Genomic DNA, 18,266 nt, shown 5'->3' on the forward strand with positions numbered 1-18,266 from the left:
ACGACCATTGCTCATGCAGGATGTCAGGAGATGTGGACCACTATCTGTTCGCTTGCAGAGAGACTGCCGAACATCATCTTAGGCAACCAGTAGCGAACTACATCCATGCATGGGCCGAAACTACTTTGAAATATCGCTATGCATTGAAACGCATATACAATTGCATAAATATTGCATGCAAAAATCTCAGACAGGCTAGAGTAATTTTCAGCTTCCATCCTCATCACCAGCACAGCCCCCGTATGCTTGTAGTGAATTTACTTTATCTTAAGTTAGCTTTTTCTTTTTTTTTTTTTTTTTTTTTTCTGTTTATACTTATCTCCTTGAACTGCAAACCTTGAATTGTGAACCTTGAATTATGTATTTTGCCTTATTTTATGTATTATTTTCACTGTTTTGCCTTATTTTATTTATGTATTATTTTGCTTTTTAGTATTTTGCCTTATTTTAGATATTATTTTTACTGTTTTATCAGTCACTCTGTTAATTGCTCATATATTGCACTGTACTCATTTATTGTTCACATTGTGGATGCCTTTCGTAACCATCTATCCATAACTCTGTAAATAGGTAACTGAAATTGTTCTCCTCACCTGTAATGCACCCTTCTTCCATCACTGCACTATCATCTCACCCAACATTTCTTTGCACTGCCCCCAGCACTCGTCTCGAGCACAATATGTACCAAAGTGTGTTGTATGAACCAAGTTAATTCCGTAAGCGGGGCTATCTGGTCGATATGCTAACTGCCCCAATGGATCAGCTGCCTTGCTGTCGGTGGAAAGAAAGAAAGAAAGTTCCAATAACTGCAAAAGCAATGTTGTCTGTATCTTTTTGTTAGCTTTTAATCTGAAGAGAAGAGTGTATATTCTGCTTACAACTTGAAACACAGATTCACGAAATGTCAAGTTTATGCCCTTTTGGATTTTTTTTTTTTACTTATTTTCCATTTGTAAAAGACAGTGAGAAGAAAAGTACTGATTCTTTTGGTGAATTCTCGACTACCATGATGTACTTACTGATTTGAATCCCGGATCTGAGAGAGATGGGTTAATTTTTGACTACAGAAAAATCACCATAGAATAACTGAGGCTATTTAAAAGTAACCTTATGCCGACAATGGTTTTATAGGAAACTTTTGTACATACTTCTTGGAGATAAGTACAGCATCTCTCTTCTTCAAGAAGGTAAAGTATTTTGTTAAAAGCCTAAAGTAAGTTATTTGCTTATTTTTAATTTATGTGTTTTAATAAATGTGTTTTTTCCTCTGCAAATCGGGATCTATTTAATAATAAAATTTCTTAAATAAATTTGATGATACGTCACATATAAAGCATAACGTGCCATGGTTGAAGTAAAGATACGAGGATGAAGCCAGAAAATAATTCATTGTGTCTGGAATCAAAGGTTTCTAGATCAAAAATTCATTCATTTAACCATATAATATTATCTAGATGTTGCTAAGATTAAGTTTTTGTAAAAAGTCCAGTTGTACAATTTATATAATTGTTTGAAACAGTAAAGATAAAAATAAGAATTTTTATTAAACTTATTCATTACAATTATGTCCAAATACCAAAAATTTAGAATTTAGAATGGAGGGCACCTTAAAATTATTTCATAGGCACACAGATACCCATGGACACCAACCTTTGCTTAAGCAGCTCTGCAATAGAAATTGTTCTTAAAGCTCCAGGAGACAAAGTTTTGAAATTTTTCGTTTAATGTATCTTACAACTTAAGAAATCTCATTTTTCAACCAGCGTGACACATATTTTAGCATTTCTTTTTTGTATTCTTTATAGTTTCAAAATGCCACATTTACAAATATATTTAACCCCTTTGCTGATTATTTTGATTGCTATAACTAAGAGGAAGTAAAGTATAGGGTGATGAAGAATGGTGTTATTTCTGAAGAGATGACATAAATGATAAACATAACACATTAAAAATCACACATAAATGCTCATTAATATATTTATATGATGTATTTCAAAAGACTATTTATATGATGTAATTCAAAAGACAATTTTAGTAATATTAATTTCACTTATGCAAAATATCTTATTATCTGTGCATACATTTTACACCGTTACCATAAATCAGGAGTTTCTAAATCATTTACCAAAAGACTTAGGGGGAAAATATGCCAGCAAATATGACTACTAGTATAATAACTATTAATGAGTAATCATTTGATATTTGTTGAAACATACTGGTCACTTTTGCTAAAAATAATCTTTCTTAAATAAATGCCAGAGGTTTTTTCATACAATAATATTCATATTATGATGCCTTAAAGAAACTTTTCATTCCAGTTATGAAAAATCAAAGCATACCAAAATTTAAAAAAAATCATATTTTATACTTTTTAATCATAAAATATTTTATACTGGTATTTTTGTGGTTTGGAAGGACTATTCTATAAATACAAAAAGATTTAAAAGAAAATCACCTTTTTCAAATCTTAATCTCATAATTAAATAATTACCATTGAATAGAACATTCTAGAAAATTTAAATGATATGAACTATGAAAGGCAAGAGAATTTTACACTGTACTGTGCTATAAGATAAGACTAACAAGAAACTAACAACAACAAAAAAAAAGGGGGGAGACAAATATACCATTTCTAGCATAACATGCAAATTAAAAATTTTAATAATGTGTTGTACTTATATTTAATTTTTTTGAAGAGATGAACCAGTAAGTGAGTAATCAGTACTTACGTTCTTGTTCAAATAATTCCCTGACTCCTGGCAAATCTTTGGATGATCCAAAATACCTAACAAAAATTTCAAATTTTGATATAAGCATAATTAGACTCAAAATCAAGAAAATAGACAACATGTAAAAGATTTATTATTCCATAATCAGTTGCTATATGGAGTACTCTTAATAAAAGAAGCAGCTTGGGCAATAATACCACATCTGATCATGTTTAAAAAATGGCACGTATTGGTTTTTTAAGTATCTTACATGAATTATTTCCTTTTTCAATTTTAAAAACACAGATTTTTTTAATTATTAAAATTAATTTAATTGTAATTTTTCTTCTTTTAAAGCAGCTACCTAAAAATTAGAAAAGATACATTTTGTGATATGATGCTATATTTGCAAAAAGTTAACTCAAATGAATTGATATATCAATAATTAAAAAATCATAAATTTTCTTGTGCCTCTTTTGTTTGTTTGAAATAGCAATCATAATAAATAAATTCTAAAAAAAAAAAAAAAAAAAAAAAAAAAAATTTACAAACCATTACAAGTTGCACAAAAATATGTCAGGATAATTTTAGTCTGTCTCTGCATACTCAAGATAATATAATACATTCTCTGAAAAACTCCTGTTAACCATTGTCTTACTTTAAGTTAGTACTAATATTAAATATTTTCAATTAGGGATTGATGAAACTTAGGTAAACAATTGAAATGAAATTTATGAACTATTAATTTCACAAATGAAGCTGACACTACCATAAAAAAATCTAAAAAAGAAAAATAATCAGAATTCAGTCTCTCACAAGAAACAACAATCAAGTATTCAAGTATATTCCATATTTTGATTTTACTCGTTAATTACACTTCCTCCTTGCTTGAGAGTAGAAGCTATAATTAAATTTTAAAGAACCAAAAGCGTTTTAAGCTTTAACTTATTTGTTTGGACACTGTGGGAAAAATTTAAAAAATTATTTATGCATGACTTTTTATTTATAATAAAATATTTATATATATAACTGCATAAAATCTGCTTGGTTTCACACACATATTATTACATTATTTATTTATTAATTTTTGAGAATTATTCAGAAAACTGGTTGATATTTTAACGATATTTACACATAAACCTTGATAAAATATGATATAATAAAAGATTCTGAAGTGATCAGAATAATTCTTCAACATCATCACATGCTGTTTTCATAATCCACTCTCATACCAAATATCACCCCTTTAAGTATTTAATCTTTATATTAAGGATTTTCTTTGACATAGAATTACAAAAGATTAAAATAACATAGCAATTTCAAGTCAAAATACATGAAAGAATGTTTCATAAATGACAAGAAATTACTCTTAGGAAATATCTGTTTTCACCTATTCATATATATATATTGTAATACAGTACAAAGTCCGTAATCCGGACTTGTTGGGACTTTGGCAATTAGGGTTTTTTCCGGATTATAGATCATCAATTTAAATCTACTAAGATGGCATGCAGAAATTATACAATTAAAAATATGAAACTGTAATTTATGAAATAAAGAGCAATTATGATCTAAAGGGTATCAAAATTTACAACAACAACAACAAAAAAAAAAAAAAAAAAAAAAGGGCCTAAAATTTTTTTGTTTACTTTATTAAACATTTCTTTCAATGTAAGTTGTTTAAGTTGCTTTGTTTTTTGTGCTAATACTTTCTTTTTAATTCTATAAACAGATATAATTTTTTGTTCAGTTACAAAGTTCCACTGTTCAAGTCCTGTAACTGCTGTGTCGAGAATATCGACTAACTTGTCAATTAAATTTTTTTCATTTTAAATAACCTCTCTGTCACTTTCTTCACTATCGGAAGCAGTATTTTTTGGATCTAGAACCATACTACAGATTTCGCCATCGTTGATTGATGATTGGGGCATTGTTGTTGCAATGAAAAACTTCTGTTAGATCATCTTCATTTATTACCGTTTCTCCACGATTCTTTACAAAATCCAATAACTGGAAAATTTCACCTTTAGTTTGTGATATCCGAAAACCTTCAAATTTGCAGTTATCATCTTCATCCTCTTCACCATGAAACACGGTAGCTGGCCATAAATTATGCCAAGCATTTTTTAATGTATCTGGAGACACATCTTCCCAACGTGCATTAACACACATGCGTAAAGCATACAAAAAAAAAAAAAAAAAAAAGTTTGTGGCTTTGAGGTGCGGATTATAGATCATTCCGGATAATGGACATTTGGATTACGAACTTTGTACTGTACTAAACTTTCCATTTTCGAGGTAAGAAATTGCAAACAAAACTTTCATTGGATATTTTAGTTGGGGTACCTTCTGCTTTACTCCACTTTTATGCACACGAACCTTTTTTCAATAACCAAAAGAAATCAAAAGACTATTTTCATTTTTATAAAAAACAGGTAATACAACTACTGTAAACATTTGGTTTTTATGCAATAGTTACAAAGAAAGTATTAATTTAACATAGTTCTTAAGTTTAGGTTCAATTCACAAGCTATTTTGAATATCCAAAGAGGATATAGCCACATACATTAACTGTGAACTACAGTTCATGACAGAAAAATGCATGAATCCAAGCAACTAACAAATCATCAAATTTTAAACCTTTCACATCAGCTAAAGCAGAACATAAACTTGAATGTTTGACACTAAAGCAGACAGACTTTAAAAAAATTATATGTGTTAGTGACCTGCCTGCTTTCGTAGCTTTAAATGTCTACGAGACGTCAATTACACGTTCTTCTTCCCATTCATTAACATCATGGTCTCTTCCATCTCCTATTATGCCAACTTAAGAAAACAAAACCACCTCTGAGCCTCCACGTGTACTTGTCTTACTCTAGAAAATGAAACTAAATTGTACACATACCTTTATTTTATATATATATATATATATTATGTATATCAGTCATGGTCAATCTGCAGGATTGCAAACCACATGCAGCTCTTTAAGTTCTTAACATGTAATACATAGCTCTTTAAGTTCTTTACATGTAATACATGCAAAAAACAACAGTTATTTTTTAAACATATTTGCGTTTGGAATCTAACTAACTATTGTGTATAGAAACTAACCTAAACATTAATCTTTGGCTTCAAGAAAGACAGCCAGATAACTTATCACTCCATTTTAATCTTTAAGTAAAATAACATGGACTTGAAACAAGATTTAAAACAAATCTTATGAAGTCTTTGGTCAAACAATTTTCACATCTCATGTAATAATAGAAATGCTTTCACTAATCGTGGGATTAATAGAACGAAAATGTTACAGTAAAACTTAAGTATATTAGAACACAAAATTCACAAGATGAAGTTCACCTATACATTTTGGCTCCAGTCTTCAACTCATGCGAGCAAACACAAAGGTAAAGTTGGTTTGAGTAAATTTAGAAGCTGGGTAAAAACTGTACTGAGATGGTCAGCAGTTGCTGCTAAAAGCTCTCTCCTAAAATCTAGAACTACAGTGTCTCACAAAAGTGATGGGACACTTCTGCTTTACGAAAAGAAACTGTAATAAAATAAATTTAAAAAACATGTAAAAATTTTTGTGGGTGTGTTTCATACTTAAATTTAGTAAAAATTATTAGGTAACATACATTTTCTCAAAATATTAAAATAGTAATTTAATAAAAATACAATTGTTTAGAATGGAGCAAAAAATGGCTCACATAAGTGATGGGACACCATTAGATACTACTACATACTACAATAAAAATATTTTTTGGGTTTTTTATTTTTACTCAAAAGCAATTGGCAATAATTTATAAAATCGTCTGCAGTCTTTCTTTCCAGTTTGTTTTGGAATTTTTGTGTTTTTTAGCTCTGTGGAGCCATAAATGCTAAACGAAAAGAAACTTTGCCTGAAATTCGAAAATTAGTTATTAATTTCCATATTGAACGTGGAAAATCTATTAGAGAAACTGCTGAAACAGTTAACATGAGTCATTCAGCAGTTTTCAGTATCATTAAACGATATAAAAAGAATCATATGATTCAGGATAAAAGAAGACCTGGCCAACCATCAAAGCTATCCAATGGAATAAAGCGAATTATTGTTCAAAATATTTAAAAAAATCCAAGAATGAGTGCTCCTAAAGTTGCTGCTGATTTACAAGCATTATATGGAGTAATTGTTAATCCTGAGACTATTAGAAGAATAATTCGATCTGCTGGAGCAGCCAGGAAAAAATTCTTCGTAAGTGAAAAGAATAGAAAACTCAGACTGGCTTTCGCAAAATCCAACATAAATAAGAACTCTGATTACTGGAATGAAGTTATATTTGCTGATGAGAGTAAATTTAATATATTTGGTTCTGACTGTAGAATCTTGGTGTAGAGAAAACCCAGGAAAGAATTTCGCAAACAGAACTTGGTGCCAAGGAGGAGTTATGGTATGGGGGTGTATGTCGTCCGCTGGAGTTGGTAATCTTGTTTTTATTGACAGTAAAATGGATCAGTACAAGTATATTGACATTTTAAATCAAAATTTGAAATCTTCAGCACGAAAATTGATCCTTCGTAGCGATTTTAAATTCTACCAGGACAATGACCCCAAACACACTGCTTTGAACGTTAGACTCTGGCTGCTGTATAACTGTCCTGAAATAATAAAAACACCACCACAATCTCCAGACTTAAATCACATAGAGAATATTTGGTAAGAATTGGAATCAAGAATTCGCAAACACACCATTTCTTCAAAACAACAATCAAAATCATTGCTTCAAGAAGAATGGGGTAAAATCCCTCCAGAAATCACAAAAAAATTAGTCGAATCCATCCCAAGAAGATTAAATCACGTTTCAAAAGTAAAAGGAAATCCAACAAAATATTAAAACATTTTAAGAAGTAAAATTTTTGGATAAATATTTGATGGAAAAGTAAGTGTCCCATCACTTATGTGAGCCATTTCTTGCTCCGTTCTAAACAATTGTATTTTTATTAAATTACTATTTTAATATTTTGAGAAAATGTATGTTATGTAATAAGTGTTACTAAATTTAAGTATGAAATACACCCACAAAAAATTTTTACATGTTTTTTTAATTTATTTTATTACAGTTTCCTTTCGTAAAGCACAAGTGTCCCATCACTTTTGTGAGACACTGTATATTCTTATGTATGTTAACAATTTGCATTCTGGTGGAAGCCAATATCAGTAAAAGTGGTATACTACAGGGAAAATAATAAGATAATAAACATAAACCCTCCCACTGCATTTTGGAATAGAAATCATGGAATGATAAGCTTCTTTATTATTTTCTTATTAAATTCCAAAAATTATATGTGCATAATAATTTATTTGATGCAATGCTCTAATACATCACAATGTCTTAAAATGGCAAATAATTCCATTTCCATGAGCCATGGTCATTTAGCAGATAATGAGCAGTTACCCAGTGCAAAGGTCAGATGTGAAGCTCATTTAAAAAGTATTGCACTCTTAATTTTTTTTTTTAAATATTGGGTTTATTTTATTTCAGGTAGCTTTCCTTTACAGACTTTCAATACAGTGCCTTTGCTTCTCACAGCCAAAATCTAATACCCGGAAAAAACTGCTATTCATAGTAAGATACTATTTATAGGCAGTCTTTGGATGAGTTGGAGAGCCACTAAAGAAACATCTTTCAGGGATCAAAAATAAGGTCCACACAAGGGCTCTTTTAACTTGAGGAAATTGCCTTATTCAGGCAAGTTATATATATATATATATATTTAAGACATTCTCCTACATAATATGCACAAGTACTCATAGTAATACACTGCATCAAACTTTTTCTATAAATAAAACATACCATGCATATATATTTTCCACCTCTCCCTCTACATTCAAGCATGGAGATAAAATCCTTCCATACACATACATAGGGAAAACATAAAGCTCAGTTTGCTAATTTCTGCCCAGATGATGTTTTTGGACCTTAAAATTTGCTGAAAATTCAAAAGATTACAGATAATTTTCAAGCATCTTAAATATCCTTGAAAACTATGCTATATTTTTAAAGTATTTTATGAAATTTTGAAATACACAGAATTTAGGCCAACAGCTACCATCACTTTTTATCAAAGACATTAGCCTATTTTTTAAACATTTATATTTTAACCAAAATTTCAACAACAACAACAACAAAAAAAAAAAAAAAAAAAAAAGTAAGTATATGAACAAAGGAAATAAAATCACAATTCTTACTTATAGCCTTTATTTCCAGGAACTTCCTTGCCTTCATGATCTAACACTTTAGGACCTAATTTCTGAAGAAAAAGTTTTTTTTTTAATAAACAAAAACTTAATTCATGTTTAAAAGTATAATGCAGGGGTTTTCAACCAGTGGTACGCATACCACTGGTGGTAAACGAGAGAAAAATAAGTATTTTTAACAAAGTAAGCAAAGTATTTATAACTATTAAATTCAAAAATCCCAACATCCTGATTGAGTCTTCTCGCTAACACTCGTAAATTTATGTGATCTGAGCTTTGTTCAAGAGTAGTGGTGGTACTAAAGATTTTCAATTTTTGTATAGATGGTACACGTTAGTCAAAAGGTTGAGAACCGCTGGTATAATGCATTTACACTGCATCTGGTTCTTTTAGAATACAGTTACATTTTCAATCCAGGAAATATCATATACATACAAATTATTACATTGTTTGGCACTTTAAAGTGAACTTATTGCTTTATTATTCAAATAAAATAGTTGGCAATTTCAGAGATATTTATAAAACTTTCTAAGAATACACAAATAACATCTCACAAATGAAAATTTAAAATAATTTTATTGCTTTATTTATTTATTTTTAATATCTCATTAGAACAATAACAGAAAAGTTATCTTTTAAGAAACAAATAATTAGTAATTTAATTACATAAGACAATTATTTAAATACACGCATATATTTAGTTTCAACCCTCAAATTATTAACATAATAAATCATAAATTTATTACATCTCTAGAAATTAAAGCTCTGCATACTTTATTAAATTCTGTGTAGTAATTACTCTACATAAAAGTTTAAATGTTCATAAAAATATATTTTTATTTCAATTTCAAATTTTCCATTAAAATCACTATAAATAAAGAGTACACACTGCACTTATTAAGACACATTTATGAAAAAATATTTCATAACATGATTTTAAATTGATATTTCATTAAAAATGTACCTTTAAAATTATGATATTGTATCTTTTATTTCAAATATTAACCTATCATATAATAGGGGGGAAAACTCAGTTTCACATTTCATAATAATTTGTTCAGTGAAAGAAATTCTTCTGAATAATATGAACTATTATTCAAAATGTAACAAAGCCTGCATTTGAAAGAAGACTCAAGATAAAATATGGATTAAAATATAGAACACACGAATTTCCCTCAAACATTAAAATCCAGATACTTGAGTGGGGAAAATGAAATGTCTTTTTTCAAAGAAGAAATCATGTATAGTTTTCAGATCCAAGCACCATAAAAAGTTTTACAAAGACAAGGAAAAGCTTCCTACACTGGTAATTTTATTTCTCAAATGAAAACTGTCCAAATTAATAATACATTTGCTCTATATGGTATACACACAAGTTAATGATAGAATTTTGTCATAGTTGACTATAATTATTTATTTTGGTGACTTTTATTCATGGTTAGGGGGAGCAACATTATTATTTTCAAAGAAAAAAAAAAGCTCTGCTATCATAAACTTTAACCTTCCAGCACGTGCGCTAAATTTACGACAAATTCGGTTTTTAATGCACACTTTTCGCAGCTGAGACGTCTGAATGTCACTTTTATTCCTCCTTTCAACCTTTCCCCACATCATGGAACATGCCAAAAGGAAGTCATATGACATTTTTTGTTTTTTTACTGGCTTTTGTGCTATGTGGTAAAAACTTCTTTGTAAAAGTTACGACACGCACGTGGTCATTGGGGAAAATTCGGAAAATATTTTGGAATTTTGTGTTATTAATTGACGTGTATTATTTTAATTTGTATAAATTTGAGTCTATAATTTTTATATCGGTTTTCGTGGTAAAAAATACGTGCAACCAGCTGATTTTGCTGGCATCCTTCAAGAATTATCTGATGAAGAAAAAGAAGACAAGGAAACTTTTGGATGTGAGAATAATATCACTGTTACCTGAGTGGAAATGATGGCCTACTTTGGATTGTTAAATATGATGCGAATAAAAAAAAGGACACCCTGTAATTTCAAAAGAATTGTTCTCAAGTGATGGTACTGGAATTGAAATAACAATAGCTGTGATGATCTACAAGAGATTTTTATTTCTGACTAGTTGTCTTTGATTCGATGATAAATCAACAGGACAAGACAGATGAATATTAAAACTAGCTTGGATTTTAAAGTATAGTTATTAAAATAATAAATTTTCAAATTTTTATAATGAAATACATTATTATTTTTCCACCTGACTGATTTGAACGTTTAAAAATAATTTACTATCATTTAAATGTGACATCATTTGTATTTTGCAGTAATAAGGTTAATATTTGATGTTTTAACAAATTTATTATCAATATTCACACATTTCTGTCATTTTTCATGCCAAAAACGGTAAAATAACAGATGTTGTAAAAAATACGACGCGCGCATGCTCATGTAAAATTCCCAAGCGTGCGTGCTGGAAGGTTAAGCTTAAAATCAGATCAACACTCAAACACAGTAAATTATCTAAAAATAATTTGATGCCTCAACAATAAAAACTGACAATCAATAAACAGCCAATTTAAGAATCTGCTATTAAAGAACTATACTGCCACACTTTGAACTCCAGTTTTATTTAATTCTTACATAAGAGAGGAAAAATAACGTAATCCATGAGAGTGACTTCAAGGATAGACATCAAATTTGTTTAACAAAGTATGCATTTTGAGGAATCCTTCATACCTATACATTATTCATTAATACAGAAAAACTGAAGTAATTTTGAAAAATATGCATTAGTTGGTGATAGTCTAAGTTTATCCTAATATTAAAGACATTTTCTAATCGGATTTACTGAGTTTCTACTTTACTACTACTATTTGATTCTATCTGATTTTCTATTACTGCTACTAAGAATATTTCAATACCTTTCAATTTCAGATATTTTCAGAATTATAAACTAACAATTATTATTAATAACAATAATAAAGATATTATAATTAATATACCCAAACAATACCCAAAGGTTTTATTGGGAAAAGCACATACAGCACTAGCTTGCCAATAGGCAGCTTAAGCAGCTTGGATTGTGCACAACACTGTATGTGTTGCATCACGATCAAACTCTATGAGAGGTAAGTTGCTCTTTTTGGGAGTGGCAACAGATGTAAGAGAGTAAGAAGCTGAAAGTTTTTTTTTTTAAATATAAAATAAAAAAAAAAAAAAGCATTTTATGTGTTTGTGCTGTACTATTTTTTGATTTAAATATATATCCGAACAGGAACTACATTTCTGGCTCCTCCGGGTGGGTGAGTTTCGTTTTGGAGTTTAATAATGGTAAGAAAATTGAATTTCCATTTTGAAGTTATTGATATAGTTATATCTTGAATATAGACATTTATCATTGAATTCATGAACAAATTTAATAAGATAGTGAAGATGGAAATCATTAAACGAAATAAAACAGCACAGTGCGCTGCATATACTCAGTTAGAGAGTGTGCTGATAAATGAAAATACTAACACAGAAGAAATTGAAATGTCTTTACATTTGCTTAAGCAAAAACTTGATTCTTCAGGCACTTCATTAAGAGTTAACACACAACAATTATTTGGATACTTTAACGGATGAAACAGAATTCAAAACTTAATTTAATATTGTAGAAGAATATAGAGAATAGATTAAAGGCTTCGAGTATGGAATTAAAGTCTAAACGAGTATTAGAGAATATTAAGAGCAAACAAAATAATAACACAGGTAGTAATTCTGGCAATAATTTTCTATTGGCTGTGTATAAGAAATTCATATAAAAGGATCTCCACAAGACTTCCTGAAATTGAACTGTATAAATTTGGGGATGAATTAAAAGACTGGTTAACCTTCTGGAATCAGTTTAAAACTTACACAAAAATAAAAATTTAACTAATTGTGATAAATTTCATTACTTAGTTCATTCAATAAAAATTAAGTCAGAAGCTAGAGAGCTTATTGAATCTTTTCCTATTACTAATGAAAACTACCCTTTGGCGAAAGAGCTTAACTGAAAGATATGGACAAAAAGAACCATTAATTGATCTTTATGCACGAGAATTGTTAAAACTTGTTTTAAATAATGCTACTAAAAGGAAACAAGATTCTTTATGTGGTCTGTATAAGAAGCTTTCTACTCAACTTTGGGCTCTAAGTAGTTTTGGTGTAACTACGGATCAGTGCAGCACAATATTATATCTGTTAGTCGAAAGTTCATTACCGACCTATATATTGCAATCATTTGAAAGACAAAGAAAAAATATTGGGTCTGAACAGAGTAAATTGGTACTTGATGCTATAGTTTTGTTTCTATAAAGCGAAGTGCAATCAGAAGAAAAATTAAGTAGATCGGACACATTTCCCTATGAGCGTGAAAGCAAGAACTTGGCAGAGAGCCGACACTCGCTTCCATCTGCTAATGAATTATTCAAACGATGTATGTGTGTTTTGTTAAAAGAATTATGCAACTCACTCTTGTAAGAGGGCATTTTTCATCCTATTAGAAGAAAAGATCGCAATAATAAAAAGGAAAGGATTGTGTAGAATATGTTTATCTAAGGGACATATAGCTTCTACATGTTGATCCCAAATAAAGTGCCAATTGTGATCTAAAAGACATTTAAAGTTCGTGTGCTCAAATATTGAATGTTGTAAGTCTGATTCATCCAAACAAGATGTAAATGACAAAAATATTAATGAAAAAACAGTTGATTCTTTGCATTCTCGTGCGACGAATGAAGTTGTATTACAAACTCTTGTCATAAATGTACATGGCATCAAGAGATAATTAAAGCTAGGGCTATCATCGAAACCTGATCGCAAAAATTGAATATTTTGAAATCTACTGCTGAAGAATTGGGTTTTAATTTGCAGAAGGAAGAATTTTGTCATTCCTCATTAGCAGAACAAAATCAAGAATATATATAAACACAAGTGTCATAAAATATACTTGAGTAGTCTTAATGAGAACTATATTTGTACATTAGATACTTTGGATCATGATGTCATTACAAATGACATTTCTAGTGTAAAAAATGGTTTTGTGATACATGAATTGAAAACTAAAAAGATATCCTTAACCAATATTCAAGAAAACGCAGGTCCCATTGAGATACTTTTGTGTGCAGACGTTGCCGGTAAATTAGTTACTGAACGACAAAGAAGAATTAAATACAGGCTTAGTAGCATTAGAAACCAAGTTAGCTTGGAATTTGATGGGTAAAACACCCAACTATACCGACAAAAAAGATGCAAGTATGAAAATTGTAACCATGTTATATCAAGCTAAGAAAGAGAACTCTACACTTCAGCAATTAGAAAAGGATATTGAAGAATTACAGTGCTTGAAAAAATCAGCGCAACAAGAAGTGAAAAAACTGAAGCAAGAGCAAAATGTTGGGAAGAAGGGTTGTGTTATTTTGGAATTAGAGCAGCAAATCAAAACTCTACAGAAGTCTCAGAATAGAGAAAATTCTTTGTTGGATATATCAGATGTAAAAGAGAATATTAAAAATATCATAGCTGCACTCAAGATTACCAGTCTTTTAAATTAGATTCTTTAAAAGAAAAGCATCAGAACAAGAAAACATAATTTAAGAACTCAGGAAGAAGTTAAATACACAAGATCAGACACTTCTGGAATCAATTCCTAATACTCCTGCCAAAGCAAGAGGGTCATTTGTAGATTCACTTCCGAAGTCTGCTTGGAATAGTTTTGGTTCAACCCCTATGAAAGAGTATCGAGGATTTAGGCACCATAGTGATTCTTCAACTTTCAGCAGTACAGAAGAAGAAAAAAAATCAAACAAACAATTATGTCACGAGCTGGAGTGTCAGAGACATAATTCAGAAGCTTCTAGAAATAGGCTTGAGCAAAAAATGAAAGAAAAAGAAAATGCCTTAAAAGCAGAAATAAAACATCAAGCTCATGTAATTGCTGACTTAGATCAAAAACTGAAAGAAATTAGAACTAAATATCAGCAAAATATTTTCTCAAGCCAGCAAAAAATTAGATCTCACAACTCTTCAGTTAAGCAAAGCAGAACAAGTTAAGGTGCACCCAGAAGCTGACAAAAAGAGCTTTGATATGAAAATAAATGCTTATGAATTTTCCCTAAAACAAAAAGAGAAAAAATTAGAAGAAATTCAAAAAGCAAAGCTCTCTTGTGAAACAAAAAAGCAAGCTCTCCTTTCAGAAAATCATGTAAAGTTCTGCAAGACAAAAACAATTCTTTGACTGAAGAAATGAAAACCCTTCATTTACAACTAGAGGGCAGCAATAATCTAGTGAAAGAAAAAGGAACTGGAAATTCTCTCAAAATCACATGGATTATTAGAAGCCAAAGCACAACTGAAAGATGAAGCTGCTGTAACTAAAGCCGAGAATGTTAATCTAGAAGCCAAAATTTGTGACTGTTTTTTGAAAGAAGGCATACACAAAGAGAAAGATTGAAATTCTGGAAAAGAAGAAGAAAGACTTTCTGATGAAAATTGCTGTCAAATCTGATAACAATGTAATATCTTATCTGAATGAAGATGAAGGTAATTTAGCTTCAAAGCTAGCAGATTTTGAAAATTTGAGCACAGAAATTTTAAACTCTTTTGACAACAAAGTCAGAGAACTAGAAGATGCAGTTGTGGCAGAAAGCAAAAATCTAGAAGGCAAAATTGGAGAATATTCTTCGAGTGAAGCCATGTTAATGGAGAAAGTTGAACTTCTGGAGAAAGAGAAGAAAGAATTTCTAAACAAACTTTTGAAATTTCTATATTTGAACACTAAATATTGATTTTAATTTACATTCTAATATTTTGAAATATTTCTATTGTTATTTGTACATTTTTGTTATCTCAAATTGTATGTATACATTATCATTATGTTACTGTTTTTGAATTTATATCCCCCAAACTAAAGGTGGGGAGAATGTTGCATCATGATCAAACTCCATGAGAGGTATATTGCTCTGTTCGGGAGTAGCAACAGATGTAAGAGAGCAAGAAGCTGAAACTTTTTTTTAATACGAAAAAAAAGGGGGGGAACTATTTTATATGTTTGTGCTGTACTTTTTTTTATTTAAATATATGTTGTTGATGTTTTTTTTTCAGCATTGTCATCTATGAACAAAACTCCCTACATTCATTTTCACAATCAAATCTGCTTGTGAGGATTATGAAATTATGTTATACATGCCCTTCAGTGGTGGTTATAATATTAGTGTATTCAGCAATGACTTAGAAATAAATCAATATTTTATAAAGTAAACAATGAATTTTTTGACAGAAATAAGGTAGTCATACTTTCACTAGGACATGCATGGCATGAAATACTGCTTGCTGTTAAGTAACATTTTTCAATATGTCAGTGCAAAAATTTCCGAACAAATACAAATTTTATAAGTGAGCACATTTAAAGCCAACAGTTAATTGCGAAATTTCTATATGTTGATAATTTCATAAAATTATCTCTACTGGTTCCCCTTTTTTTCCAAGTATTTAAAAAAAAAAAAAAAATGAGGCATATTTCACTTGGAAGCATTTAATTTCTTTAATAATAATAATGATAATTAAGTGCTTTTATTAAAAGTACTTATTTATGAAAACTAAGCAATCCTTAAGAAGTTGAATTTTCTAAAATAAATATGAACATAGCGATTGGAATGAAAGCACCAAAAATTACAGAGAATTTGTTGCATGGAAGACAAGACAATTTTATATTAATATAGATTCTGTATTCTGATTTTTATATCAGGATGGACTCTATCACAGAAATACTGATCCAGAGTCCCTTGCAGCAACACTTGCTTAATAGCTTAAATTTATGGACAAATTTTCATTACAATAATCTCAAATAAACCAAGCATGAAAATAAACCAAGCATGATGTACATAAAATTTATGTACATCCAGATGAACAAAAAATATATTTTGATATTTATACTACAATAAATGATTAAGCAGTATCGTAAACTTCAAAAACTTAAAATATTTAAAAAAAAAAAAAAAAAAAAAAAAACTGGAAAAATACTTACAGAATAATCAGGACCACCAAGTTCTACAATTCTAGTTTCCCAATGACCTTTCTCACGCAGAAGTTTGTTAATTTCATCATTGATCTCACGAATTCGAAATTCTCCCAAACCAGCTAAAAAAATTATATGTAGCATATGATACTGCTTTTCTCTATATCAACATATATAAATGGAAATAGAGAAGGGGGACACCACACAATAAATATTTTTAAAGTACATTTGTTATTACAAAATAAGTTTGCAGATTATTGCACTTTTAAGCAATATATAAAAATTAAATGCATTTATGGTACAGAATTTCATAAAAATTCAATACTGGAATAGTGCACATACAAAATAGGAATTGTGCATACAAAATTTAACTTTTTGTGTGGTCTCCATAAATCAAAATCCAGTTCTAAAATTGTTCATTATACTAGATACAAAATATTCCACACACACACACATATATATAGTAGAAACTTCATCAACTATCTTTGTTAAAAAAAAAAAAAAAAAAAAAAGTCTTTGTTTCAGCTTGCAATCAATTTAAAGAAATAACAGAAAAAATGTAGGAGAAAGGGTTAAGTGAAAAATCAGTAACTTTGCATACTTTATCAGTAGATGATCTTTGGGACTTATAAATAACATTCATTTCATAGCCATTCTATTGTGCATTAAGGTTTTAAAAAAAATCTGGTTTACATGAGTTAAAAATTTTAAAAATACTACTGACAGATAATTTGTAGAAATGTTTAAAAAGATAAAAGGATGATGTTTTGAAATGGATAAATAAAGAAAACAGTGAACCACATTTTTAGGATTTGAGTAATAATAATAATAATAAAAAAAAATCATTCATGGTAAAAATTCAGCAGAGAACAATAAAAATTGCACAGATGTTGAGACTGGCAATGAAAGAAAAATATGACAATTAATCATGGTGAAGTCTTTGTTTTTTAATGACTTTATTAAGTTTATTATGCAAATCGCACACCTCTCTGCCTAGCGGGGGGGGGGGAGAAGACCTTTTTAATGGGAATCGGCAAATGTATACATTACATAATATGGGAAAAGCCATGGATACTTCCATGCGGCCAGCCCGTTTACTAGGATTTAAAAATAAGTTTAGCAGTGTTCAATGGTAAACAGGCCTTTGGCAATGGAGCTAACCACTCGACCTTAAAAACCTGTTTACAACAGCCTAATTTTGAATGCAAGAAATGTATGCAAACTGGATAGCTTTTTAATGGAATTAATTTTATGAGCTGCAGAAATATTTCACTCTTGAAATTTTTAATAATATTGTCGCTTTGTAATTTTTACATCA

The 18,266-nt window shown here is 29.6% G+C and overlaps 1 protein-coding gene across 1 annotated transcript in view; it reads right to left on the minus strand.

The window, feature by feature from the left end:
* Positions 1 to 18,266, minus strand: part of LOC118181483 (pre-mRNA-splicing factor ISY1 homolog) — an 81,301-nt gene that overhangs the window by 14,471 nt on the left and 48,564 nt on the right. The window contains exons 4-6 of the mRNA XM_035350636.2: positions 16,958 to 17,070; positions 8,938 to 8,999; positions 2,730 to 2,785 (exon numbers count right to left, since the gene is read on the minus strand). Coding sequence (XP_035206527.1) covers positions 2,730 to 2,785; positions 8,938 to 8,999; positions 16,958 to 17,070 — 231 coding nt within the window. The remainder of the gene's footprint in view (positions 1 to 2,729; positions 2,786 to 8,937; positions 9,000 to 16,957; positions 17,071 to 18,266) is intronic.

The sequence above is a fragment of the Stegodyphus dumicola genome, chromosome 1 (genome assembly GCF_044657685.1).
Source record: "Stegodyphus dumicola isolate Sdum_Otavi_A_Nest chromosome 1, ASM4465768v1".
Lineage (NCBI taxonomy): Eukaryota > Metazoa > Arthropoda > Arachnida > Araneae > Eresidae > Stegodyphus > Stegodyphus dumicola.